The sequence below is a fragment of the Sturnira hondurensis genome, unplaced genomic scaffold (genome assembly GCF_014824575.4).
Source record: "Sturnira hondurensis isolate 20B ecotype Veracruz unplaced genomic scaffold, ASM1482457v3 Scaffold0004136, whole genome shotgun sequence".
Taxonomy (NCBI): Eukaryota; Metazoa; Chordata; class Mammalia; order Chiroptera; family Phyllostomidae; genus Sturnira; species Sturnira hondurensis.
Window position 1 is genome coordinate 19346837 of NW_028076767.1, and position 27310 is coordinate 19374146.

The 27310-nt window shown below is 42.6% G+C and overlaps 1 protein-coding gene and 1 long non-coding RNA gene across 3 annotated transcripts in view; one reads left to right on the forward strand and one right to left on the reverse strand.

Moving 5' to 3' along the window:
• Nucleotides 1–194: 194 nt before the first annotated feature.
• LOC118985896 (uncharacterized) lies at nt 195–15663 on the reverse strand. Its single transcript, XR_005066222.1, has 3 exons — nt 15554–15663; nt 7315–7510; nt 195–286 (listed from the first exon to the last, which is right to left on the reverse strand). It is a non-coding gene; the product is annotated as an uncharacterized LOC118985896 (long non-coding RNA).
• Nucleotides 15664–15964: 301 nt separating this feature from the next.
• CBFA2T2 (CBFA2/RUNX1 partner transcriptional co-repressor 2) overlaps nt 15965–27310 on the forward strand; it is a 142609-nt gene continuing 131263 nt past the window's right edge. For both annotated transcript variants that reach the window (XM_037043880.1, XM_037043881.1), the window contains exon 1: nt 15965–16143. In XM_037043880.1, coding sequence (XP_036899775.1) covers nt 16110–16143 — 34 coding nt within the window. In that variant the 5' untranslated portion in view covers nt 15965–16109. The remainder of the gene's footprint in view (nt 16144–27310) is intronic.

Below are 27310 nucleotides of genomic sequence, written 5' to 3' on the forward strand. Positions count from 1 at the left end.
TCCCCAGGGCTGGGACAGTGCTTGTCACACAGTAGATAAGAACTATTTGTTGAATATTTATAAATGAATGAACTGCTGGATGAATAAAATGTTGCAATCATTACATAAAGGCACCATATCATTATTTTTATCTTTTTTTTTCTAATCACTTTTAAAACAGTGACTGCAAACGTATCCACCTACCTTCTCTGGCATGCTGTCTCAATGCTTCAGCTCAGTGATGGAGAGGGGAGTGAGTGCCTCCCCCCCAAAGATGGAGGCCTCCTCTGAGTCAAGACCTAGGCTCCTAGAAGAGGGAAAGGGATTAAAATGAAGAGGGGTGGCGGGGTTGAGTCTAAAAGATGGCATCTCAGGACCTGGAACCTACTAATTTTTCACACCTCAAATATTACCACCAACTCCTGCGGGAAGCCCTCTTTGATAGTCAGATTGACTAGGCTCCCCTGTCCAATGCTCTATAACTTTGAAGAATTCTTTTCACAGCTCTCCGTACCTCTTGTGTTTAGAGATCTGACTGATATCTGCAGATAAGGACCACATCTGCTTTATACCTCGTGCCTAGAACAGTGTCTGGTACACAGTAGATGCTCCAGACAGGTGTGTGGAATGGATGCACGAATGCCAGGCTATATCCCTGCTGGCAGGACGGGTAACCTGGGAGGGAAAAGAGCTGCCAAGGGTCAGAGGATGCCAGAGGGAGGAGGACCCTCAGGGGACTGCGAGTTTGGGTCCCCAGCCTCCCCCAGGAAGCCATCTCCAGGGTTAAGAGAGAGGGTAGGGGTAAGGAAACTTTTCTTACCAATGGACAGATAGTAAAGCAGAGGCTGCCTGCTGTCAGAGCAATCAGCCATTGACAATGTATAAATAAGCATCGCTGTGTCTCAAATCATAAAGCTCGAATGTAATGTTTCACGTGTCACAAACAACATTTTTTAAGTTGATCTTTTCAACAGTTAAAAAGTGTAAACACCTCATGAATTACCAAAATCCCGAAATAAGCTTTTAAGTAGAAAGACTGGGAAACTCAGGTGAGGAAGGAACATTTGCTCTCATGTCTATAATGTCCGGCAAGTCACTTGACCACTCTGAGCCTTTGGCTCCACCAGAGGAAAAGGGAAATAAGAAAAGTCTTTGGTTCCTAAAACAGTCTAGAGGATTAACGAAGATAAAGCCTTCAGTTCCAGCCAGGCCAGCTCAGCATGGGCCACTTGGTTACTATTGTTAACAATGATCATTATTATTATCACCAGGGGGATTTTGGGAAGAGGAAACTGAAGGACATATGCAAATCCCCCAGCCTAAAGTCTGTACCTAGGAGACCTCCAGAAATCTCATGACTTCCCCTGTCTCCTACCCTAGGTCACTCCAAACAGACCTCCCCAGCATCTTCCACCAGCCCCCACAGGCTATTATGCTCCCCACAGCCTTCAGCCGAGACCACAGAGGATAACCACAGCAGCTGGCCAGGGTGCACAGAGAGGACCGGGTGTGGAGGGAAGAGGATTCTGACCAGGCCTTCTGCTCATTGTTTAAGCCCGCCAGCCCGCTAGCCAGCTGATATCCTGGGTTGCCGACACCAGCTGGCCAGCCCTACCCCCACCCAAAGCCCTTTCCTCCCAGGTCCCTCCTTGTCACTCAGCCACTACCCCCAACTCACCCACAACCTAGAAAGGCTCTGGGTGTGGCCAGAGGGTCTGAGCTTTTGTCCCCCAAACATAAGCTGATTTGCATTCCTTTAGCAATTTGAACACTTCATTCATTTGTAAGGGAGCTAGATGCTGCAAAGCCTGCAGGGTTCTATGGGTTTATTTTATTTGATTGGGGTTTTGAAGTGTGATTTTGGATGTTCCCTTTCAGCTTCCAGCACTCCCTTATTCTGGGAGTTTGGCCAAGTGACTTTGCCACTCAGATCCTCAGTTTCACCACCTGTAAATGGGGAAGATAACACCTTTCCTCTAGAGTGGTTGTGGAGAATAGATAGGAAAACTCATGCAGTGTACCTGGCACAAAGTATGTGCTCAACAGATGATAACTGTAACATCCTCCAGAGCCAACTCACACTGTGCAACCAAGCAGTCACTAGGTGCACGTGGCTATATAAATACAAAATAAATTATATTAGAATTTTGTTCTTCAGTAAAACACCAGCCACATTTTACGTGCTCAATAGCTACATGTTCTGCTGGCTGTCATACTGAGAAGCACAAGTATAGAACAAGCCCATTATTCGAGAAATTTGTATCAGACTATGCTGATTCAAACCCTGTATTCCCTTGAGCTTCTCTTCCTTTCCCTCCCTTTTGCAGTCTTTCTCCCAACCCCCATCAAGGTGAGGACCTCGGTGAGTGGGTGTTCTTTTGTTCTCTGCACTTGGGCCTGAGGGTGGAAACAGGTGTGGAGCTGTGCCCTGACGCACCTAGAGGGTGGGCGCAATTGTCTGTGTTGTAAAGCAAACAGCTGCACCCAACTCTGTCCCAACCACCAGCAGCAGCTTCCCAGGGCCCAGATGTGGATGAGGGCCCAAAGGCAGTTTAAGGTCACACAACGTGTCTGGGCCTGGGATGAGCTGTTTCCAGCACAGCTGACACCTGGAGAAGGTGTGCCAGAGAGGAGGCCCAGCAGGGAGAGGAGGGGAGCCTTAGCGACCTCTTAACGCCAAGGCCTCAGCCACACTGGAGGATGAAAGGAGTAAGGAAATGGGTCACATGCAGACTATTTCAGACAATATGCAACAGCTTTGCACCAACCTTACCTCTGGAGTTTTAAATTTTTCGGGTTTTTAAAACTAATTTGAGAGAGAAAGGTAGAGAGGGAAACATCGATTTGTTGTCTAACTTATGTAAACAAGTGTTTTAAAATTTTGATTTTAGAGAGAGAGGAGGAGCAGGGGAGAGAGAGAGAGAAAGAAACTTCGATTTGCTGCTTCTCCTATCTATGCATTCATTGGTTGCTTCTTATATGTTCCCTGACCTGAGATTGAAGCTGCAACCTTGGTATACTGGGATGATGTTCTAACCAACTGAGTCCCTGACCAGGGCCCTTACCTCTGGAGTTCTAACAACCACAGCAAGAAATGTAAAGCATCACCATGTGACAGTCTACTGTATCGATTTCCAACCAGTGTGCCGAAAGAATTTTTAAAACATGCCCTACCTGATTATTTAGTCAGGGCCACTGACCTCTTTTCTCTCAGATGGTCACATTTTTAAAAATGACAACAGTCAACATAATAGCAGCCATCTGGTGTAAATGAATCAAAATTATACCTATTTTGGGGGGTCAGATTGGCTATAAAATGTATTTGTTGGTGTGCTACAGAATTTTAGTAATTAGACTTACGCATGCTATAAGATGAAAAAGGTTGAAAACTGCTGGTCTATTGACATCTCTAAACCTGAACTTTTAAAAAAACTTACTCATTTTTGCCCTGGCCGGTGTAGCTCAGTGGATTGAGCACGGGCCTGCGAACCAGAGGATCGCGGTTCGATTCCCAGTCAGGGCACATGCTTGGGTTGCAGGCCACTTCCCGGCAGGGGACACACGATACATTGTGTGTCCTTGGCAGAGGCAACCATACATTGATATTTCTCTCCCTCTCTCCTTCCCTTCCCCTCTAAAGATAAATAAATAAAATATTTAAAAAAAAACTTACTCATTTTTAAAGAGAGAAGGGAGGGAAATCTCAATGTGTGGTTGCCTCTCTCAAGCCCCCTACAGGGGACCTGGCCTGCAACCCAGGCCTGTGCCCTGACTGGGAATTAAATCGGCAAACCTTTGGTTCTCAGGCCAGCGCTCAATCCACTGAGCCACACCAGCCAAGGCTGAACTTTTTTTTTTTTTAATTTATTGATTGGGTGGGAAGGGAGAGAGAGAGGAAAATCAATTTGTTGTTCCACTTATTCATTCACTCATTGGTTGATTTTTGTGTGTGCCCAGGGATTGAACCCACAACCTTTGTGTATTGGGAGAATGTGCTAATCAAATGGATCCTAACCTGTCCAGATACTACTATATTGATTTATTTTAAAAAAAGGATTTTATCCCTGGCTGGTGTAGCTCAGAGGATTGAGCGCGGGCCTGCAAACCAGACGATCACGGTTCAGTTCCCAGTCAGGGCACATGCCTGGGTTGCAGGCCAGTTCCCAGCAGGGGACTCATGAGAGGCAACCATACATTGAGGTTTCTCTCCCTCTCCCCTCCCTTCCCCTCTAAAGATAAATAAATTTTTAAAAAAGGAATTTATTTATTTATCCTTAGAGGGGAAGGGAGGGCAAGAGGGTGAGAAACATTAATCTGAGAGAGAAACATCAGTGGGTCACCACCCTTATGCACCCTGATTGGGGACTGAACCCACAACCAGGCATGTGACCAAACTGGGAATTGAACTGGCAACTTTTTTTTTTTTTTTTTGGTGTCAGGAGTGGGATACAAACCAAACTGAGAACCTTTTGCTTTGCAGGACAAAGCCTAACCAACTAAGCCACATGGGTCAGGGTGGACTTTACATTTAAACAGAGTTTGTATATACTCTTTTTTTAAAATATTTTATTTATTTATCTTTAGAGGGGAAGGGAAGGAGAGAGGGAGAGAAATATCAATGTATGGTTGCCTCTGCCGAGGACACACAATGTATCCTGTGTCACCTGCCGGGAAGTGGCTTGCAACCCAGGCATGTGCCCTGATCGGGAATCGAACCGCGATCCTCTGGTTCGCAGGCCCGTGCTCAATCCACTGAGCTACACCAGCCAGGGCAGAGTTTGTATATACTCTTGAGTCCGGCATCTTTCACTTAGCATGTGAGATGCATCTCTATTGTCTATATAGTTCATTTTCATTGCTGTGTAGTATTTCACTGTATGAATAGATCACAACTTATCCTTCTCCTGTTGACAGACACTTGGGAACTTTCTAGTTTGGGCTTTTCTAAATAATGCTCTGGGGAATGAACTCAAAAGGAGTATGGAGGCTTTGGCTAGAAACAAGTGATAAAGATTTATTTTAAAAAAAGATTTACTCAAGTCTTAGAGTTTACAAACTGGGAAAACAGACAAAACCCCAGAAGTCTTCAAAGAAGAAAGAAAAGAGTTCTTACAGTCAGAAGTTAATTCTAAAAAAATCAGTCGTGCATTCTCAGCCCTGGGGTTGGTCCAGGATGGTGATCTGTCAGATGTCAGGCAGTCTGGAAGAGAAATGCCAGGTGGTCTGGTCACATCCAGTGGTCTGGAGAATAGATGTCAGGTGGATGTCTTTGGCCTGGATACCTGCGTCCTTCAGCGGGTAGTCAGAGGGTTATCTGGAGGTCTGGTGTATGTCCAGATGTATATCCAGGCATTGACACAGGATTGGAAAGTTCAAAAGTTTACGTTCCCAGCCTAGGTAGAACAAGAATAGGGCCTTTCCTCGTGTCTCAACCTTCAGATGTTGATCATTTTAGCAGCTTGGCTAAAGTGACTCCATTTTATACATCCCCTATCTTCACTTGTTCCTCAGCTCCTGTGCACAATTGTATACACATGCTTTCATGCACATAGGGTACCATTCCTTTCCGGTATTTGCCCAAGAGTGGAAATGCTGGGTCGTAGAACCAGTATGTGTTTGGCTTTAGTAGATACTGTTTTCCAAAGTGGTTGTACCATTTACACTCCCAGCAGTTCAAGAGGATTTTAGGCAGGAATCAATACAATCTGAGGCCTAGTCCACCATCAGTACTATCAAATGTTTGTTGAGCAACTGAGAGAATACACAAACACAAGCTGGAAAGGGAGACAGTTCTGACTGAGTCAGGCTAGACTCTCCTGAGTGGCACTTCCTCGTCAGACACCATCCTGGGCCCAAAGACCCAGGATATAAATAAGAAATAAATAAGAAAAGAGCCCTGGCACTAAGGAACACACAGTCAATATGGAAGGTTTAAAACTGTGTTCCAGTGGGGGTTTTGTGTTCAGTACATGGGAACTTGTATTGTCTGAAAGGCCCAGGGTATTTGATGAAACAGAGGTGGAAGAACATGATAACAGCTGGGTAGGACTTAAAGGTCTGTCTCTAGGCCTAAAGAAGGCCCAGGGACCAGTTTGGGCAAAGGCCTAGAGGACAGAGTGTTATCTGGAAAAGACCAAGTATGGTAACCTGGGGTTCAAAACACAGGTTCAATAGAATCGGCCACTTATCAGCTGGGTGCACTGAGAAAAATCACTCAGTTTTTGTGAGCCTCAGTCTTCTCACCTGTGAAAAGGGATAATATGATAGAACCAAACCTGGCAGGGCTGTTAGTTATGCTTTGAGCTTTGTGTATGTACTTGGCACATACGAAACATTTAAAGTAGCTCTTGTGAAGTATTTCTTTTTTTTTTAAAGATTTTATTTATTTATCTTTAGAGGGGAAGGGAAGGAGAGAAGGGGAGAAATATCAATGTATGGTTGCCTCTCGTGGGTCCCCTGCTGGGAACTGGCCTGCAACCCAGGCATGTGCCCTGACTGGGAATCGAACCTGGATCCTCTAGTTTGCAGGCCCACGTTCAATCCACTGAGCTACACCAGCCAGAGCTAAAGTATTTATTTTTAATTTTTTTATTTATTGATTTTGAGAGAGAGAGAAAGAGACATAAACATCAATTTGTTCCACTTATTTATGCATTCAATTATGGCTTCTTACACGTGCCTTGACCCTGGAATCGAACCTGCAACCTTGGCGTATAGAGATGACACTCTAACCAACTGAGCCAGCCACCTGGGGCCATCTTGTGAAGCATTTCTGTGTGGCTGGACAGGAAGGCAGGGCAGGCAGAAGGTAAGCAAGGTGAGAGCATGTATAGCTTTGAATACCATGATGAGTTTAAGTAGCTCCTATCAAGAAATAGGAGCCAGTTAGGATTTTTAAAGGTGGCTGGAAAGTCGGCAGGGAAACAAGTCAGAGGTGAGTTGTGGTTAGATCCTCTGACAGCAGAGGACAGTTAGTGAAGTGAGACCTTAGAGGCAGGGAGGCCACTGAGGAGACTGTTACGAAAGTAAAATGTACATTTCTGCAAGTATGACAGATTTCATAATGAAACGTCTAAAAGGAGACCAAAACCATAAAGAGCTGCCGTGGCTGGTATAGCTCAGTGGATTGAACATGGGCCTGTGAAGCAAAGGGTCACTGGTTCGATTCCCAGTCAGGGCACATGCCTGGGTTGCAGGCCAGGTCCCGAGTAAGGGACACCTGAGAGGCAACCACACACTGATTTTTCTCTTCTACTCTTTTCCCTTCCCTTCCCCTCTCTCTAAAAACAAATAAATAAAATATTTAAAAAAATAAAGAGCTGATGAGAACCTCACCCGGGAGCTTGGAAGTCAGTATGAAGAGGAAGATGTGGATTCCCATGGCACTGTCACTAAAGTCACTGAGATGATTGGGTGTGGGAGTTGAGAGGAGTAAGCCTCTGTACTGTTATCTGCTGGCAGGAGGCCCACTGCCTCGGACTGGCATCCTCTTCTCCTCTTGGGTACTTCTAAGTTTCATGGATTTAGTTACCTAACAGGGAGCAACACTGGCCATTAGCAATGTCCCACATTTTCACCTATAAATTTGGAAATGTTGTAAAATAATTTTAATGATAACACATTGATAAGGGTGTTATCAGGTGAGTGCACTTAACCAGCACTGGTGGAAATATGATTTGGTAAAACCAAAAATATTGCTATAACTTGAACCAATGATACTGTAGTAGGCAGTTAGACAGGCATGAGCAGCATAGGATCCATAGGCCAGGTACTGAAGGTCAAGAGGGCAGAAAGCCTCAAGTGCCTAGCAACAGATAATTGTAGGGTGGGACCTCGCGCCCGGGGTGACCTTTCCTCTCCTATCATATCACTGGTCGTGTGGTTTAGACCCCCTGATCTTTCTTATCCCTAGTCCTAAAGTAAGATTCTCTGAGAATTGGAACAAAGCAGCTGGAGAGTAGCCTCAGGTGACTCCCTTGCATGACTACTACCTCAAGCATTAAGCCCTAGGGATAATCTAGGCCTCAATTGTGTTTTAGCTCCAGACCCAGAGAAGCAGCAAGGCCAGGTGGGAGATATCTATCGTGGCTGACATCAGGACTAGCTTTGCTGACTAATGACCCCCTGCCCTGGCAAGGACCAATCAGTGGAGACCAGGACCTGGACCCTCAAAGGACACACCTAGAAAGCTGATGAATGGTCTATTGAGATCCTCCACTGAGACTTCCAGAAAAAACCCCTTAGGATGAAGGACCCAGTGCAGCTCCCACTTTCTCTCTCTCTCCTCATATGCCTATGTTCTTCCCCACCTCCTCCTTTCCCTGGATGCACACACTCTCTGGAGCATGCTCTCACCTCTCCCCCTTGCCTTCCCCCAGGTACTTCCTCTCTGCCTTTCTTTTTCCTGAGCTCCAAGGGCCCTTCTCTCTGTTACTTGTTTCCCGAGCCCACACTGCCCAGCTGGATCACTTTTTCCATGGCTCACGTCTTCTACCTCTGTGTCTTTCTAAATAAACTTTTGCTTGTATTTCAGTCTCGTTTCTGAATTCTTTCTTAGCCAGAACTCAAGTACTGAGGTTGCTGAACAGAAGTCCAGTTGCTGATAACATTCTAGTGCTGTTTCACTGCTAATGATACTATTTTGAAAAAACCTATTTTAAGAATCAGAAAATAGAAAAATGTGATGCACAGTGATGTTCATTCAATAAGGCATAATTATAACAAAAAAGAAAAGGCAGCCCTAATGACTTCATATCAGATTCTACCAAAAGTGGAGTGTCATGTGACCATCATTGAAGTGATGTTTATGAATAATTCTTAGTGTCATCAAAAAAGGCTGATGTAGCCCTGGCTGGTGTAGCTCAGTGGATTGAGCGCGGGCCTACAAACTACACAATCGCGGTTCGATTCCCAGTCAGGGCACATGCCTGGGTTGCAGGCCAGTTCCTGGTTCCCGGTTCCTGGCAGGGGACGAATGAGAGGCAACCATACATTGATATTTCTCTCTCTCTCTCTCTCTCCTTCCCTTCCCCTCTAAGATAAATAAATAAAATCTTTTTTAAAAATGCTAATATATATAATAGTGAAAAAAGAAAAAAGGCAGAATGCAGAAATGTACTGTCAGTATGATCTCAATATGTAAATACGATGAATAAAAATAGTTAAAAAATACTTGAGAAGGATATATAATAAAATGGTGACAGCATTTTTTCCCTCAGTGTCAGAAATTAAGAGTGGTTTTCTTTTTTTTTTTTTAATTATTTATTTATCTTTAGAGGGGAAGGGAAGGAGAGAGGAAGAGAAACATCAATGTATGGTTGCTTCTTGTGCATCCTCTGCCAGGAACTGGCCCCTGCCGGGAACTGGACTGCAACCCAGGCATGTGCCCTGACTGGGAATCGAACCCCGATCGTCTGGTTCGCAGGCCCGTGCTCAATCCACTAAGCTACACCAGCCAGGGCTTGGTTTTCATTTTTTTAAAATTGATTTTAGAGAGGGAGGGTAACACTGATCTGTTTTTCTACTTATTTAATGCATTCATGGACTAATTTTTTTCTTAAAAAATTTTTTAAAGACTTCATTTATTTTTATAGAGAGGGAAATGGAGGGAGAAAAAGAGAGAGAGGGAGAAAGAAACAGAAACAGAAACATCCCTATGCCAGAGAAACATCGATTAGTTGCTTCTCTCATGCCTCCAACCAGGTACCTGGCCAGCAACTCAGGCATGTGCCCTGACTGGGAAGAGAATGGTCGACCTTTTGGTTTGCAAGAACCCTTAACCCACTGAGCCACATCAGTCAGGGCTCATTGGTTGATTCTTAAATGTGCCGTCACTAGCGATTGAACCTGCAGCCTTGGCACATCAGGATGACGCTCTAACCAACTGAAGTACCCAGCTAGGGTTTCATTTTCTCCCTAATCTTGTTGCATAGTATACAAAGTCCTCCTCATCAGTATGCTCACATTTGCCTCATAATCATAAACAAAAATTAATTTTAATAATACAACCCATGTTCAAGAAACTCTACTTGTTTATCTCCCCCTCTAAGTTCTTGTGCTCTTCAGCCGCCTATGGAGAAGAAAATCTTGCTTATTAGAAATGTCCCACCCATGCCAAATATTTCTCAGGTGTACAGACAGGCTTTTTAAAGTGCCATCAGCATTGCAGGCTCCTGTTTACTCAACAGGACCATACACCTTTAAATTAGCTTTCCCTCACTGACTGTCATCTGGCTGGGCCTTGTGTTTATCATTCATTAGCGGAAGAGGCATGGCCAGGGCAGATGGCAGGCAGAATGCATTTCTCCCTGCCACCCATCTTTATCCTCCTTGTTGATAGTTAAAGAAAAACCATTACTTGGTTTGGACAAGAAACAGCCAGGGCCCTGAGCAATTTCCTTAGGTCTGTGGAGACTGTAATTCCTTTATGAGGTTGGGAAAAGAATGTCAGAATTCAATTCTGTCACCTGAGGCTAAGCTTTTTTTTTTTTTTAAAGATTATTTATTTATTTATTTTTAGAGAGAGGGGAAAGGAAGGAGAAAGATTGGGAGAGAAACATCAATGTATAGTTGCCTCTCACATGCCGTCCCCCACTGAGGACCTGGCCGCAACCCAGGCACATGCCCTAGACTGGGAATTGAAATGACGACCCTTCAGTTTGCAGTCCAGTGCTTGATCCATCGAGCTATATGAGCCAGAGCAAACTGTGCCTTTTAAATTGATGTGGTTTTTTGTACATAAAGTGTACCTTAATAAAGTTGATTTTTAAAAAAGATTTTATTTATTTTATTTTTAGACAGGGGAAGGGAGGGAGGAAGAGAGGGGAAGATCAATGCGTGATTGCCTCTCATGCACCCCCTACCTGGGACCTGGCCCACACCCCAGGCATGTGTTCTGACCGGGAATCGAACCTACTACCCTATGGTTTGCAGGCTGGCGCTCAATCCATTGAGCCACACCAGCCAGGGCTAAAGTTGATTTTTTAAAAAGCAGTAAGAGCTGGGGGAGAACAGGGTGGGAAGTGACTGCTAATAATGAGTATTGGGTTTCTTTCTGGGATGATGAAAATGATATAAAGTTAGATTCTGGTGATGGTTACACAGTTCTGTGAATATACTAAAAAGCCTTGAATTATACACTTTATTTTTTTTTATTTTTACTTTTTTTATAACTTATTCCTTTTATCAGTTGGTACCATAAATAATGTAATATTGACAGGCTGGCTGACAGGCAGACAGCTGAATACAACAAAGTATGCTCAGCATGGGGCTAGAATTATACACTTTAAATGGGTGAATATATGGTATATGAATCATATCTCAATAAAGCAGTTAAAAATCATTCATATAACTACAGTGATAAATATTAGAATAGTAGAGAACTCTGGGTGGGGTACTGACTAGAAAAAAGACTACAGAACCTTTTAGAGTGATGAAAAATGAATTTTATGTTGATATGAATGGTGATTACAAGGTGTTAAGCCTGAAACAAACTGATTGAGCTGTATGCTTGTGATTTGTACATCTTTTTTTTTTTTAAAGATTTTATTTATTTATCTTTAGAGAGGAAAGGAAGGAGAGGAGGAGAGAAATATCAATGTATGGTTGCCTCTCGTGCATTCCCTGCTGGGAAGTGGCCTGCAACCCAGGCATGTGCCTTGACTGGGAATCGAACCGCGATCATGTGGTTCAAAGGCCTCTGCTCAATCCACTGAGCTACCCCAGCCAGGGCGTGATTTGTACATCTTGTTATATGTTTATTATACTTCAATTTTTCACTTTTAAATGCACTTTAAAATTTTTCATAAAGTCACTCACTTTTTAAAAAAGACTTTTAATTTTATTTTCATTTTTAGAGAGAAGGGAAGGGAGAGAGAAAGAGAGTGAGAGAAATCTCTATCCACTGGTTGCCACCCATCCCCACCTGGGGGACCTGGCCTGCAATGCAGGCATGTGCTCTTACCAGGAATTGAACCAGCGACCTTTCAAGTCAGAGGCTGAAGTTCAACCCACTGAGTCACACCAGCCAGGGCTAAAGTCACTCATTTTTTTTTAAATGCACAATTCTAAAAATGTTGGCAATGCATCAATCATCTAATCATGACAATTAAGATGCAGAATAGTTCCATCATCCTCAGAATTTTCCTGTGCTCTAGTAACTGGCAACCACAGATCTATTTTATGTCCGTATAATTACGGCTTTTAAAAAATATCCTACAGCCCTGGCTGGTGTAGCTCAGTGGATTGAGCACAGGCCTATGAAGCAAAGGGTCGCCCATTTGATTCCCAGTCAGGCCACATGCCTAGGTTGCAGGCCAGGTCCCCAGTAGGGGGCAAATGAGAGGCAACCACACATTGATGTTTCTCTCCCACTCTTTCTTCTTCCCTTCCTCTCTCTCCAAAAATAAATAAATAAAATATTAAAAAATATCCTACAAATGGGCCCTGGCTGGTGTGGTTCATTGAACTGAGCGCAGGCCTGTAAACCAAGGAGTTGGCAGTTCAGTTCCCAGTTAGGGCTCATGCCTGGGGTGCCGCCCGGTCCCCAGTAGGGGGCGTGTGAGTGGCTACCCCACATTGATGTTTCTCTCCCACTCTTTCTCCCTCTCTTCCCCTCACTCTAAAAGTAAATAAATAAATCTTTAAATAAATAAAAATATGTTATAGAAAAATAAAAATAGTATCCTACAAATGGAATTACAGAATATGTAGCCCATTGAGTCTGGCTTCTTTAATACTTATATGCAGTGTTGTGGGAATCAAGAAATTTGTTCCTTTTTATTGCTGAATAGTGTTCGCTTGAATGAGTGTACCACAGTTTATTTACTTAACAGATCAAGAACATTTACATTATTTTCAGCTTTTGATAATTTTGATCTAAGCTGCTATGAACAATCATGTACTGGCTTTTGTGTAAACACAGTGTTTACACCAGCCTTGCATTTGCAGGGTAATCCCAATTTGACTCTTTATGACTCTTTGACTCTGGCGTATTATCTTTTTTATAAATTGTTGGATTCAGTTAATGTTTCATTGAGGATTTTTGCATATGTCTTCATGAGAAATATTGGTCTATAGTTTTCTTGTAATATCTTTGTGTGGTTTTGGTATAGGGTAATGCTGGCCTCATAAAGTGAATTGGAAGTACTTTTTCCTCTTATTTCCTGGAACAGACTTTATAAAATTGATATTATTTCTTCTTAAATATTTGGTAGAATTAGCGAGTGAAGTATTCTGGGTCTGGAGGTTTCTTTGTTGGAAGATTTTTAACTACAAATTAAATCTTTAAAAATTTATTTATTTATTTATTTATTTATTTATTTAGAGGAGGGGAGAGAGAAAGAGAAAGAAACATAGATGTGCAAGAGAAACATCAACTGGTTGCCTCTTGCACATCCCCAACTGGGGACATGGCCTGCAGCCCATGTATATGCCCTGACCAGGAATCGAACCTGCAACCTTTCAGTTCACAGGCTGGCGCTCAGTCCACTGAGCCACACCAGCCAGGGCTTAACTACAAATTTAATCTTTTTAATAAAATAGGCCTATTCAAATTATCAACCTGTTGAGAAGTTTATATATTCTAAGGAATTGGTCAATCTCACCTAAATTGTCAAATTTCTGGGCATAAAATTCCTCATAATAATTCTTTATTATCCTTTCACTATCTGTATCTCTCACTCTTAGTATTGATACATTATGTACCCTCTTTTTTCATCGTTAGTCTTGCTAAAGGATTATCAATCTTATTAATTTTTTCAAAGAATCAAACTTTCATTTTCATCAATTCTCTCATTGTTTTCTCCTTCCAACTGAGTTCTGATTTTATCTTTATTATTTCTTTCCACCAGCTTGCCTTGGATTTAATTTGCTTTACTTCTCCTATTGTTTTTTTTAATCCTCACCTGAGAATATGTTTATTGATCTGAGAGTGAAAGAGAGAAACATCACTGTGAGAAACATATCTTGGTTGCCTTCTGTATGCAGCCCAACTGGGGATGGAACCAGCAGCCCAGGCACGTGCCCTGACCCGGAATCAAACCGGATGACCCTTTTATTCTCAGGCCAGTGCTCAATTCACTGAGCTATACCAGCCAGGGCTATTGCAAATATTTTATATCAGTTTTTTTTGCTTGTAAAAGAACTTCTTTGCTTGTAAAAGAACTTTGTTGCCCTGGCATGTAGCACAATTGGTTCGGGCCTTGGCCCTGTATACCAAGGCTTCGGGTTGGATCTCCAGTAAGGCACATATAAGAATCAAGCAATGAATGAACAAATGAGTAGAACAACAAACCGATGTTTCTCTCTTTCTCAAATCAATCAATCAATCAATTTTAAATAAAGAATTTTGATTACAGTATCATCGTACATAGAATAATTTAGAGCTTGCTTTAATTTTAGTCCCTGTGTTTGAGCACTTAGGAGGCATAATAGTTCAGAGTAGCTCAAGGTATTGGGTCTGAAGTCAAGAATTTCTAGGTTGCAATCCCATCTCTCTTTTTAAAATTTTTTAAAATTTATTTATTGTTTTATTGTTGTTCAAATTCAGTTGTCTCCATTTTCACCACTTATCCATCCCCCTTTGGCTTTTTCCATGTGTCTTTTATATTCGTTCCTTGATGGCTCTTCCCCTATTCTCCCCCATTCTCTCTCTTCCCACTCTCCTCTGGTTGCTGTCAGTTTGTTCTTTTTTTTTTTTTTTAATTTTGTGTATTTATTTACCTTTAGAGGGGAAGGAGAGAGGGAGAGAAACATCAATGTATGGTTGCTTTTTGTGCATCCTCTGCTGGGAGTTGGCCTACAGGGAACTGCCCTGCAACCCAGGCATGTGCCCTGACTGGGAATTGAACCACGATCCTCTGGTTCGCAGGCCCGCGCTCAATCCACTGAGCTACACCAGCCAGGGCTGTTCTTTTTTTATTATTGAATTTATTGGGGTGACTTGGTTAATTACATAGGTTTCAGGGGAAGTACATCTGCTTTTTGCAAAGAGTAGCCNCATGTGTCTTTTATACTCGTTCCTTGATGGCTCTTCCCCTATTCTCCCCCATTCTCTCTCTTCCCACTCTCCTCTGGTTGCTGTCAGTTTGTTCTTTTTTTTTTTTAATTTTGTGTATTTATTTATCTTTACAGGGGAAGGAGAGAGGGAGAGAAACATCAATGTATGGTTGCTTTTTGTGCATCCTCTGCTGGGAGTTGGCCTGCAGGGAACTGCCCTGCAACCCAGGCATGTGCCCTGACTGGGAATTGAACCACGATCCTCTGGTTCGCAGGCCCGCGCTCAATCCACTGAGCTACACCAGCCAGGGCTGTTCTTTTTTTATTATTGAATTTATTGGGGTGACTTGGTTAATTACATAGGTTTCAGGGGAAGTACATCTGCTTTTTGCAAAGAGTAGCCAGGGGGCAACTGGCTGGTTGGAAAGCCCTTCCCTTTGTGCAGAAAGGGAAAAATAATACCTCTCTTCTTTATTGTTAGGATTTAACCCGATGGAGTGTATAAAAGGACCTGAACGCTAATATAATGAATGACATTTTAGACATTTGGAACATGATAGGCCAAAAAGTGACTTACCCAATGATAAACTCAAGTGCTACCAGGCTTTAATATATAGAACACAGGTGAGGAGTCGTCTCCTCCCTCGCTAAGTTCCGTCCCCTAGGCCTCTGCCCCTGTCCCCTGGCCCGGGCTGCTGCTTGGCGCTCACCGTGGAACTTAGTACTTGAAAGTGGACCTTGCGCGTGACAGGCTCCGTGACGCAGGAGGGGCGGACTTGAGAAGCAGTATGCTCGGGGATAGGGCTCAGAGGTTTACGTGGAAGGGGTGGGGCAAGTCAGGGGGCGAGGTTTAACGGCAGCTGGTCTCTGGGCCAGGCTTCCTTCCGCAGGCGCTGGGTTTACAGGAGGGAGCGCGCGGAGGGAGCGCGCGCTGGGGGTGTCCCTGGCGGGTGGGGCGGGGCCAACCGGGAGGCGGGGCGGCGCGGCGCGCGGCCTAACGGCGGCGGTGGTACCAGCAACTGGAACGGTTTCGCTGGGGTTAGCGAGCTCCGCGGCTGCAGGTCCGGGCGGTGTCTGTGAGCGACCCTGGCCGCGGGTGGAGGCGAGAGGCTTACAACCCAAGGCACTTGGCGATGGTTGGCGTCCCTGGAGCGGCCCCCTTCCAGCGTAAGTGGGGCGGGAAGGCGGGCATGAGGGGGGCGTGTGAGAGGCCTGCGGCTCCACGGGCGCAAGCTCCCGGCGCGAGGCCGGGCTGGGGAAACTGAGGCCAGGAGTAGGGCGGCGGATCCAAGGTCACGCGGCGGGCAGGGCCTTCCTGGGCTCCCGAGGCCACCCAGCCGCTTCCTGTGTGGCCCGAAGGGCTTGGGGGCTCACAGTGTGAGCCTAACTGTGGGCACCGCGGCCTCGAAGCTCAGGCTGGGCCGGCGTCCACGGTACTTTCTCGCAGGCAAGAATTGTTTTGTTCTGATCCCAGTGCTGGGGCCACTAGGTCGGGCTCCCGGGGTGATATTAACACACTCCTAATTTCAAGGGGTATGTGTCCGATTGTGGAGGAGGCGAAGATGGCCCCTCCGAGAGGGGCCTGTTGAGTGCAGGCTCAGAGGTCGGACTGTCGGGATTCAAATCCCGGCTCCCCCACCTAAGTGGGTCTCTATGAGCCTCACTTCTCCCATCTGTAAAGTGGGGGTGTGAAGATCATCTCCACTACCCCACCCTCCCCCCACACCCCGTTTCTTGGATTTTGTGAAGCCAGTAGAATGCCTGGCACAGACTGTGGCACGTACACAAGTGTGAAAACTGTCATTGTAATCTCTAATAAACCTCATTTAGGGTGAACCTCACTCAGAAAAGCCCGACATTGGGCTGCTGCTGTGTATTTAAGATTTTATTTGGTTTTCGTTTAAGTCCTGCTTTATGATCCAGCCGATTTTCTTATCTCCATTCCTCCATTCCTCCGTTCCTCCATTCCAGCATTCCAGCATAATGTTCCTCCTGGAATTGTGAGATCCTTGGGGGAGGGGTGGGGTCTCTTAATAACACAGTACATTTTTTTCTCGTTACAAAAGCAATAAGAGTCAACATTTTTTGAGCAATGGGCATTTTGCATTCTATTCATGTAATATTTATTAAATAATCTATTAAGTAAAAAGTAGCATTCTCTATCCTGGGAATATAGCAACAAACTATATAGACCAAACTCAGGCTTTGAACTTAGGTGGTGGGGGTGGGGTGGGGTGGAAAGATTTGGTAAATGAGGAAACGAATCCATTTTGCATGTTTTCTTTCTTTTAATCCTGGTGATTTACAAATAAGAGTTAAGTATTTGAGTGTGCCCATTTTGCAGAGGATGAAACTGGACCAGAAGAAACCCAGCGCACTAATGTAGCCTCCCTCAGAGCCCATCTAAAAGGGAGGTTTTACAGCCTCTCTCCTTTGTTTGATACCCAGTAAATGTTGGATTGAAGAAATGCAAAGTAGACGCTCCCAGCATTTATTTTTCTTTCTTTTTTTTAAAAAATATTTTATTTATTTCTCTTTAGAGGGGAAGGGAAGGAGAGAGGAAGGAAACATCAATGTATGGTTGCTTCTGGTGCATCCCCTGCAGGGAACTGACCCCTGCCGGAAACTGGCCTGCAACCCAAGCATGTGCCCTGACTGGGAATCGAACCGCGATCGTCTGGTTTGCAGGCCCGCGCTCAATCCACTGAGCTACACCAGCCAGGGCCCAGCATTTACTTTTCATAGTCAAGTGTGCAGTTGCAGCTTTGGATAGTTTGATTCCCTTCCTCTTAAGAACAGCAGACAGAGGTGACCTTTAGGTCTGCGAAGGTGCACCATCTGGGTAGTGAAAGAACCTTGTAACTAAACTTAATTTTTTATGTCCATATCTCTTTAATGCAATTTTCAGTTTAAAGTATGCTCCAAAGTACATTTTTTAAATTTTATTATGCAACGAATGAGGACATATTTAAATTTTATTTATTAATTTTTGTTGTTGTTTCTAAGATAATCCTATATACCTAAGCAGTGTGCTTCATATACATTTTCTTTTAACCTGGAGGTATATAGTAAGTTGCATTAAAATATTGAGACTCTTTTTCAGTGAGGTTCTCATGGTACAGTTAGATTCAGCATTGACCTCTCAGCATCTGCTAAACCCAGGTTCTGTGCTGATGTAGGGTTTACAAAGATGAATGCAAGAACAGACTCTTGCTTCTGGAAGCTTACCTATAGTCTAAACATTTGGCTAATGTATTTAACTGAAGTGCTAGGCAGAGAGAATGTCGGAACGCAGAGTCCCTGGGGGAAGTCATCTAGAACAGTAGCCTTAAATGTTTTTAGTGTTCTGTCATTAAATAGCATTGAGTATACACACATTATGTGAATGTTTGTTCTAAATTACAGGTATAGTGTTGACTACTTTGTATAATGTACATTTTATAATGTGCAAAAATAGACATTTTACAAAAGGCTGAGCTAAAACAAATATGACTAGAAATTCCAATATTGTCCTCCCATATTCCAGGGGGTGAGTAATAACTATGCTCCCTGGGGTGGACACCATTGGTCTCATAATGAGACCTTCTCAACCCATTAGGTCTGTTGAAGTTCAGTTCTGGAGGTGTGCCCAAGTTGGAATCTTGGGGTCCAATTTTTGCTAGCTTTGAGACTGAGTAAGTTACTTAACCTTTCTGTGTACTTTATTTTTCTCGTCTGTAAAATTGATATGATGAGAATTTCTACTTCATTTGCAGTTTTATTATGATAGTATGTACATGTTAATATATGTGGTAATACATATAAAGTACTTATACAATATTTGACACACTCTGGCCCCTGTGAGAATACACAGCGGCTTTAAGATCTCAAAGGTCTAGTGGGGCCCCTGCACAGGTACATGGATAATAAGTGCTTTAAGCGCTTGAAGCAAAGGCTTTTGGGAATGCAGAGGAGGCATAAACTAAATGTTCTTGAGGCTCCAAGTAAGGTTCACATAATGAGGTGCCATTTGAACCAGCCTTAGGAAGCAGAGGGACTTTTTCCAGGAGGAGGAAGGGTTGATTTGTTGGCTGAGGGTACAGTGGAAATTGGGAGGCTGTGGGGGGTTTGGTGAGTAGTTCTCCAGATCTGGGCCTGCAGGGAACATGATTGAAGCTTCTATACTTTGTTAATAGGATAACAGTGAGTTCTGGCTGGAGTTGTGCCTGGTAGGGGCCAGATGGCTAGAAAGCCTGTTCCAGAACTTTTCACAGCACCACAGCTTTTTTCTCTCTAGTGGTACTCAACTTATTCTGCCTTCTTAGTTATCTAAGAATATAACCCCCTAAATATCCTTGAGGATTCTGATTAGTAGTTGCATTTCTGTGATTTTTATTTTGCCTAGCAAGATAAGTGGAAAGTTCATAAGCATGGGGAAAGGCCTATAAGTCATTGGACCATCAAAGAATTCTGAACAGTTACAAGTGGAATGGTAAATGACAGTGGTTACTAGTGAAAAACATGCTTACAAATATTTTATGGTAGATAGGACCTTCAAGGGGGTGAGAATTGTCATGTTCAGTAACTCTTTCTTTATCTGGCACTTACCTATTAGGACAAAGAGATGTGAAAGTAAAACCAGAGACTTATCTGAGGCTGAATTAGGTGCCTTCCATTTGCTCCTCTAGATCCACTCCATCCTTTCCCACCATGTTCTGTGCCTTGGGAGGCTGACTTAACTACATGGACTGAATCAGTAGGCTTCCTTCCCCTCTGAAGTTGTAGAATTTAATCACCTCACTCCCTTTTTAGGGGTGTTGTCTCTGGCTGGCTACATCCCTTGGTTGAAGATTGCTGTTTTTTTAAGGGGTGGTTCTTTCTATATAACTCACTCCTTTTGGGTTTGGAAAGTTCTAATATTTCCTTTGTTCCTTGGGCTTAGAGGTGCTCTCACTAGTTCCAGAGTGCTAGAACTATCCCTTGAGATTGTCTTGTATCTGCCTGCCCACACCTTTTTTTACAGTTCCCTTATTAAACCCTCCGTGGATTATCCTTGTTGAGGTCTGCTATCTTACCTGCTGGGACCACGACTGATTGAAGCCAGTGCCTTGTTTATAGGATGCCTCCTCAAACTTCCATTCAAAGCTTACTATATTCTGCACATACTACAGACAAAAAACTTTTCTCAGTCCAGCTTATAGCAGATTTAAAAGCAACAAATCAGATGGAAAGAGAGGGGCTACCCCGATAAGCATACTAACAATGAGAGGCAGCATCTCATCCTCTTCTGTGGTCCTTACCTGCTGTGCCACATTAGTGAATTTAAGTCATCCACACCACCCCTCCAATATTTGGGGGTAAGAAAAACAATGGAGTAAGAATAAAAGTATCATAATCTGTGACTGCACAATCAAAGCGAGTTAAACTGCAGTGAGTAGTAGCCTGTCTAAAAAGGCAGACATGTATGCAATGTGAGTGGTTTGACATAATGGAAGAAGGATTTGGAAGCAGACTTTGGGTTTGAGGTCCAGTTTTACTAGAAAGTTATTCAACCTCTGAGACTCAGTTGTTTGTTTAATCTATAAACGGGGATAATTCATGCCTGATAATAATGATTACGCGAAATGTTTATTTTAGGCCAGATAACATGCCAAGCATTATACTCACCTTGTGTTTCTTAATTTTCCACTGTTTTAGATTGGTATAAATCCTTATTTTACAAATTGGGAAATTTTTTTAAAAAATATTTATTTATTTATTTTTAGAGGGGAAGGGAAGGACAGAGGAAGAGAAACATCAATGTATGGTTGCTTCTCGTGCATCCCCTGCTGGGAAATGGCCCCTGCCGGGAACTGGCCTGCAACCCATGAATGTGCCCTGACTGGGAATCGAACCTCGATCGTCTGGTTCACAGGCCCGCGCTCAATCCACTGAGCTACACCAGTCAGGGCCACAAATTGGGAAATTGATTAAGGTGTCATAGAGCTAATAAATAACCAAGCCTAGATAAAATCTAGATCTTTCTGACTACAAAGCCTGAGCTCTTAGCATTAAGCTAGCTATTTAAAATGTGTTGGGCCATCAGTAAATAGGAAAATCGAATCCTTGTTCCTACACCATGTCACTGTGAAGTTCCTACATTTTTTAAAAGATTATTTATTTATTTATTTATTTATATATAATTTTTTAATAAAGATTTTATTCATTTATCTTTAGAGGGGAAGGGAAGGAGAGAGGGAGAGAAATAACAATGTGTGGTTGCCTCTCGTGTGCCTCCTGCTGGGAACTGGCCTGCAACCCAGGCATGTGTCCTGACTGAGTATCGAACTGCGATCCCTTAGTTCGCAAGCCTACGTTCAATCCACTCTCAATCCACTGAGCTACACCAGCCAGGGCATTTATTTATTTATTTATTTATTTATTTATAGGGAGCAGGGGAGGAAGAGAAACATCAGTGTATGGTTGCTTGTCACATGTCCCCTACTGGAGACCTAGCCCACAACTCAGGCATGTACCCTAGACTGGGAATCGAACTGGAGAGAGACCCTTTGGTTCACTGGCTGACACTCAATCCACTGAGTCACACCAGCCAGGGCTAGTTCCTACTTTTTGAAAGCTCATTTAAGTTATCAAAACATGGTGCATATAAGGTGGAGGAAAGCAGAGTTTTGTATTTTATACCTCCCATCTCCCAACCCTGCCCCCTGCTGGCAGAGTTGAGTGAAGTGAGCTGAAGGCTTTGAGAGTAATACTTTTACAAAACCTTAATTGCTTGATCACCCGCTCTCTGCATATTAATTGAGAATTGACAGTTTAGTGAATTTTTAAAAATTAAACTTTTGAAGGGATAGAGAAACATCTATTTGTTGTTCCACTCATTTATGTATTCAGTTGGTTGCTTCTTGTATGTCTGCTGACCAAGGAATCAACCCATAGCTTTGGTGTATTGAGATGATGCTCTAATCATCTGAGATACCAGGTTTTGTGAGTTCTTGTGTAGAATTGGCATAAGTTTTCCTATTAGGAACAAAGCTATCCTCTGAGGTTGTTCTGAAGGTTTTTGACTTTGCTTAGTTTGAGACTTGGGACTTTAATAAATTGAATCATGTTTTGGACACTTGTAATGATGTCTTTGTCTTTTAGTTTTGAATACATTTATACTGGTTTCAGATTGGTTGGCTTTCCTACTTAGCAATAGATTCTAAAAATAAGCAGAGAGACTTAATTTAAACTTGTTCTTTTTTAAAATAGATATTGATTTTAGAGAGAGGAGGTGGGAGAGGGAGACATCAATTTTGTTTTTCCACCTATTTATGCATTTATTAGTTGAGTTTTATGTGTGCCTTGACTGGGGATTGGACCCTCAGCCTTGGCATATCAGTGATGTTCTACCCAACTAAGCTATTCTAAAGCCTGTCCAGGGCAAAGCTTGTTCTTAAGTATTAAGCCTGTTATGTAGGTTATGCAAATCTAGACTTTATGATCAGTTACTTGAATTTAATGAATACTTTTAGGCAGGGAGAATCATTTATATGATCGTGTGTACTGAATGAATGTAGCACTGTAATCAAGATGAGTTAATTAATTCACTAAGCCTACACCTCTTCCAGGGTAAGGAAAAAATATAGAAGGAAAGAGATGGGGAAGAAATATTTCTCACCTGCCAGTTTTATCCTCATTGCTTAGTTTTAGAGTATTGCTTTGAACCTCATACTATAGAATAAGCTTTTACTCAGTTGTAAAGATTTGTTTCAAATCCCCGAAAGTTTGAAAGTTAATGAAGGAGAATCTTTCCCCTGGTTATTATTTCTGCTTTGGTAAGAATACCAATAGGGCGGTCTCACTAGCTCTGTACTGACTGGCCCCACTTGCAACATGAGCTAGGGTATGTTCATGTGACAGAGCCTGTCTCTGGGTTTTATTATAGCTGGTTAAGTAGCTTTTTGCCTCTGTCTCTGGTTTCTGTCTCTGGTCCACTAAAGGCCTTGAGGCTATCTGAAGTTATAGGGGCTGGGGCACCGTAAGTTAGACTTGTGAAATCAGTCTGTCACAGGTATGTCAACGGAACCTGACTTTTTAAAAAGTCCAGTTGAATTCTTTTTTTTTTTAAGATTTAATTTATTTATCTTAAGAGGGGAAGGGAAGGAGAGAGAGAGAAATATCATTGTATGGTTGCCTCTCGTGGGTCCCCTGCTGGGAACTGGCCTGCAACCCAGGCATGTGCCCTGACTGGGAATCGAACCGCAATCGTCTGGTTCGCAGGCCCGAGCTCAATCCACTGAGCTACACCAGCCAGGCAGTTGAATTCTTTTTTATTTTGAAAATGTATTTATTGGTTTTATAGAGAAAGGGAGAGAGACAGAAGGGGAACTTTGATTTGTTGTTCCACTTATTTGTTTATTCTTTAGTTAATTCTAAATACGTGCCCTGACCGGGGATCAAACCTGCAACCTTGGCATATTGGAACAATACTCTATAAACAACTGAGCTACCTGACCAGGGCTTCGGTTGAAATCTCCAGAAGAGAATTTGCTAGATTTTCTGCTGGGCACTTTTCATGTTTTGTCATCTCTTATAATTCTTAGAACAACCTTGGGAGGAAGTTAGTATCTGTTTTACAGATACTGAAATAAGGCTCAGAGAAGTTAAATTGCTCAAGGTCACACAATTAATCAATAGTAGACCCACCATTCAAACTTAGTTTATCCTGGTGTTGAGTTCATTATACATTGAGATCTGAGTCCCAAACCCACTATTTCTGAACTCTCTGTCATGTCACATGGCTTCTTTTTACCAACTACACTAGAAGTCTTTATTCTTATTTTTTAAAATCCTCATCCAAGGGTATGTTTATTGATTTTAGAGAGAAGAGAGGAAGGGAGAGAGGGAAAAAGAGAAAGAAACATCAAAAAGAGAGAAACATCTATTGGTTGCCTCCTATATGGGGCCCTGACTGGATAGGGGCTAGTGAGGGGTGGGAGGAGGCAGGGCAGGGATGGCAAGCCAGATATGTACCATGGCTGGAAATTGAACCCACAACCTTTTGATGCACAAGAATGATGCTCCAACCAATGGAACCACCCAGCAGGGCTAGACGAAGTTTTTAGGCATATGTTCCAGAGGATCCCAGAACTCCCTGAAGATGCTTAATGTCCATCTTCTTCGACAACTTTTTCTGAGATCTTACTAGGAATTGGGATGTGATTTATAGACTACTGTGCTCTGCTAGGTCTTGGTCTTGTTCAGGGGTATCCTGAATTGTTCTTAGAGGTTAAAAAAAAAAAGATAGAAACTCTCAGAGCCTTTGCCAATGCATCTTAATGTGTTTACTGATCTTAGGAGCAAAGCAGGTAAGTGATGGCAATGAATGGGGAAAGCCCAGGAAGTGTCCATGCTAATTTTGCTTGGCCCTGTGAGGAGCTGTCAAATACGGATCATTTAGCATAAGGTATATGCAGTGAACCTTTACTTTGTGGCTCTTTAAGATTTGCATTTTTGTATTGCTTTTTATTAAATGCAAAAATCAAAGTGACATTCAGAATAACCCAGAGCTAGGTATTCTTTTCTCTGAATTTATAGCTTTGGAGTTGGCTAGGCCTTTCAATTAAATTAGCTGATGGAGACAAATATGTAATCTGACTTCTCCAGCAGCTCAAGTGAAATGTTAATACCAGCCATTGCACAGCTCCCTTGACACACTACTTTGACCTTTTCCTTCCTTACAAATGTTTCCCTTATTCTTTTGTTAACTTAGCCATCTCCATGCAGAGGTCCCGCCTGCTTTTAATTTTTGAAGCCACATGAGAAGAGACTTTCAAACAGCACAGATTTGTTCATTTTTACCTTAGATCCCTAGAGCTACACTAATCATACTATGTCCTCTAATTCACATAGTTTTTAGCTAGTTTACTGTCCCTTACCATTGTCTGTCCTTGATCCTCCCAAATCCTCTCAATAAAAGCTAAAGTACTACTGACATATTCCTCCACCGAATATATGGTAGGATTTTTTTTTTTGTCCTTAATATTAAGAAAGTGATTGTCTTTCATTTTGTGGTTCCCCTCTACGCTGCAGGGAGGAGAAGGGGGAGGCAAGCAAAAAAAAGCAAGTCCTCTTTATGGCTAAGATGAAAGGTAGAGGTCGGTTAGGAGAGGGAAGTGCTGAGTGGTGAGGGAGAAATAGGGGAAGAGGCGGTGATGGTCTGAGTTCCTCTGGCCTTCATTGCCAGCTGCGAGAGCTGCTTAGAGCCCAGCAGCTCCAGTTTTCATAAGCTCCTCCTTAATCTTCCCTTGGTGGGTTGGTCTGGCTAAATGGTGAGCAACACTTTTATCTCTTCTTTAAAAAAATTATAAGATAACATATGCAGCTTTAGAAAAACACAAACGTATTGAAGGATGGTGATCTGCATTATAAAAAACTTTTTTACTCCTTTTTTAAACTTTGTATTTTTATTTTTCAAACTTAAGAAAAAGTTGCAAGAGTAGTGTTAATATTCCTGTATGCCATTCACCTTGAGTCCCCAAATGTCAATGTTTTATCATATTTTATATATTCTTTTTCTCTTTATATAGGCATATTATTTTTCTGAACTATTTTAGAGTAAGTTACACATGTGCTGCCTCTTTACCCTAAATACCTTAGTGTGTATTTCCAATAAACAAGGACATTCTCTTATGCACCTGTAACATACTTATCAAAATCAGGAAATACAGGATTGATATAGTAATATTATCTAATGTAGAGACCTTTTTCAAATTTAGCCATTTGTTCCAGTAATTGTTTAAAATTTTTTTCACTCATTATTTTACTTAATTAAAAAAATTAAATTTATTTTTATTTTTAGACAGAGGAGATTGGAGGGAGAAAGAGAGGGAGAGAAACATCAATGTGTGCTTGCCTCTCGTGTGCTCCTTACTGGGGACCTGGCCTACAACCCAGGCATGTGCCCTGACTGGGAATTGAACCTGTGACCCTTTGTTTCACAGGATGGCACTCAGTCCACTGAGCCACACCAGCCAGGTGTCCTAGTAATTACAAAAAAATAATTTTATTCATTCATTCATTTATTCATCCCTTGTTAGAAATAGGGGAATGGAGGGAGAGAAGATGATGTATGAATTTGTCTTTCTTATGGGAGATTCACTTGCATTTGGCAGGAATATCACAAAATGATGTTGTATCTTAGTGCCTCACTCACATCAGGAGGCAGATAATGTCCATTTGTTAGTGCTAATGATGTTAATCTTGATCAGTTGTTTAAGGCAGTGCTTTTCACTTTTTTATTTTATCTATTTATTTTTAAAGAGAGAGGGGAAGAGAGGGCGAGAAACATTGATTGGTTGCCTCTTGCATGGGCCCCAACTGGGGACCAAAACCACAGCCCAGGCATTGCCTTGGCTGGAAATCGAACTGGCAACTTTTCACCTTGAAGAATGGCACCCAACTAACTGAACCACACCAGTCAGGGCAACAGGTTTTGTTTTTTGCAATTTCTATTACAGTTAGCTGTTGTCCATTTTAGTATATTAAATGGAAAATTCCAAAAATAAACAGTTCATAAGTTTTAAATTTCTTTTGCCATCCTGCTCTGTCCCGCCTGGGATGTGAATCATCCCTTTGCCCAGCGTATCTATGCTGCATATGCTACCTGCCCCTGAAGTCACTTAGGGGCCTTGTCGGCTACAGATCAACTGTTGAGGTATCACAGTTGCTTCTGTTCAGGTAACCCTTACAGTTGCTGAATACTAGGCCAAGATCCCTACATCATTTCCTTCACTTCATCTCATTGTAGGCATTATTGTATTATATTACATCATCACAACAAGGGTGAGTCCAGTACAGTAAGATGCTTTGAAAGAGAGAGACAGACCACATGCACATAACTTTTATTACAGTACATCGTTACATTTGTTCTTCTCTATTATTAGTTATTGTTAATCTATTACTGTCTAATATATAAATTAAATTTTACCATAAGTATATAGGTATAGGGAAAAACATAGTATACATATGGTTTAGTGCTGGGGTGCGTTGGAACATATCCCTCTTGGAAAGGGGGGACTACTGTAAAGGCTGGTTGAGGCAGAGCTATGGGAGACTTTGAACATTAGGCCAAAGAATTTGTCCCTAAGGGTAGATGCATTGAGGAGTCACCTCTTGTATTGGCACCGATGGTGACATTTTGCCTGGTACTGTAAACTTAACTGTTTTAAAAAGCCTGGCTGGGAGAGTTGCCTTGCTTAGGTATTTGTGTGGCATATGCTGCTGCTGATGTCATGTTTGCCTTTAACAGGAAGTGCTGAGGTCTCATCCACTCACTAGGACCGTGAGTGTTTTAGTGAGTGGCTCACCTCAG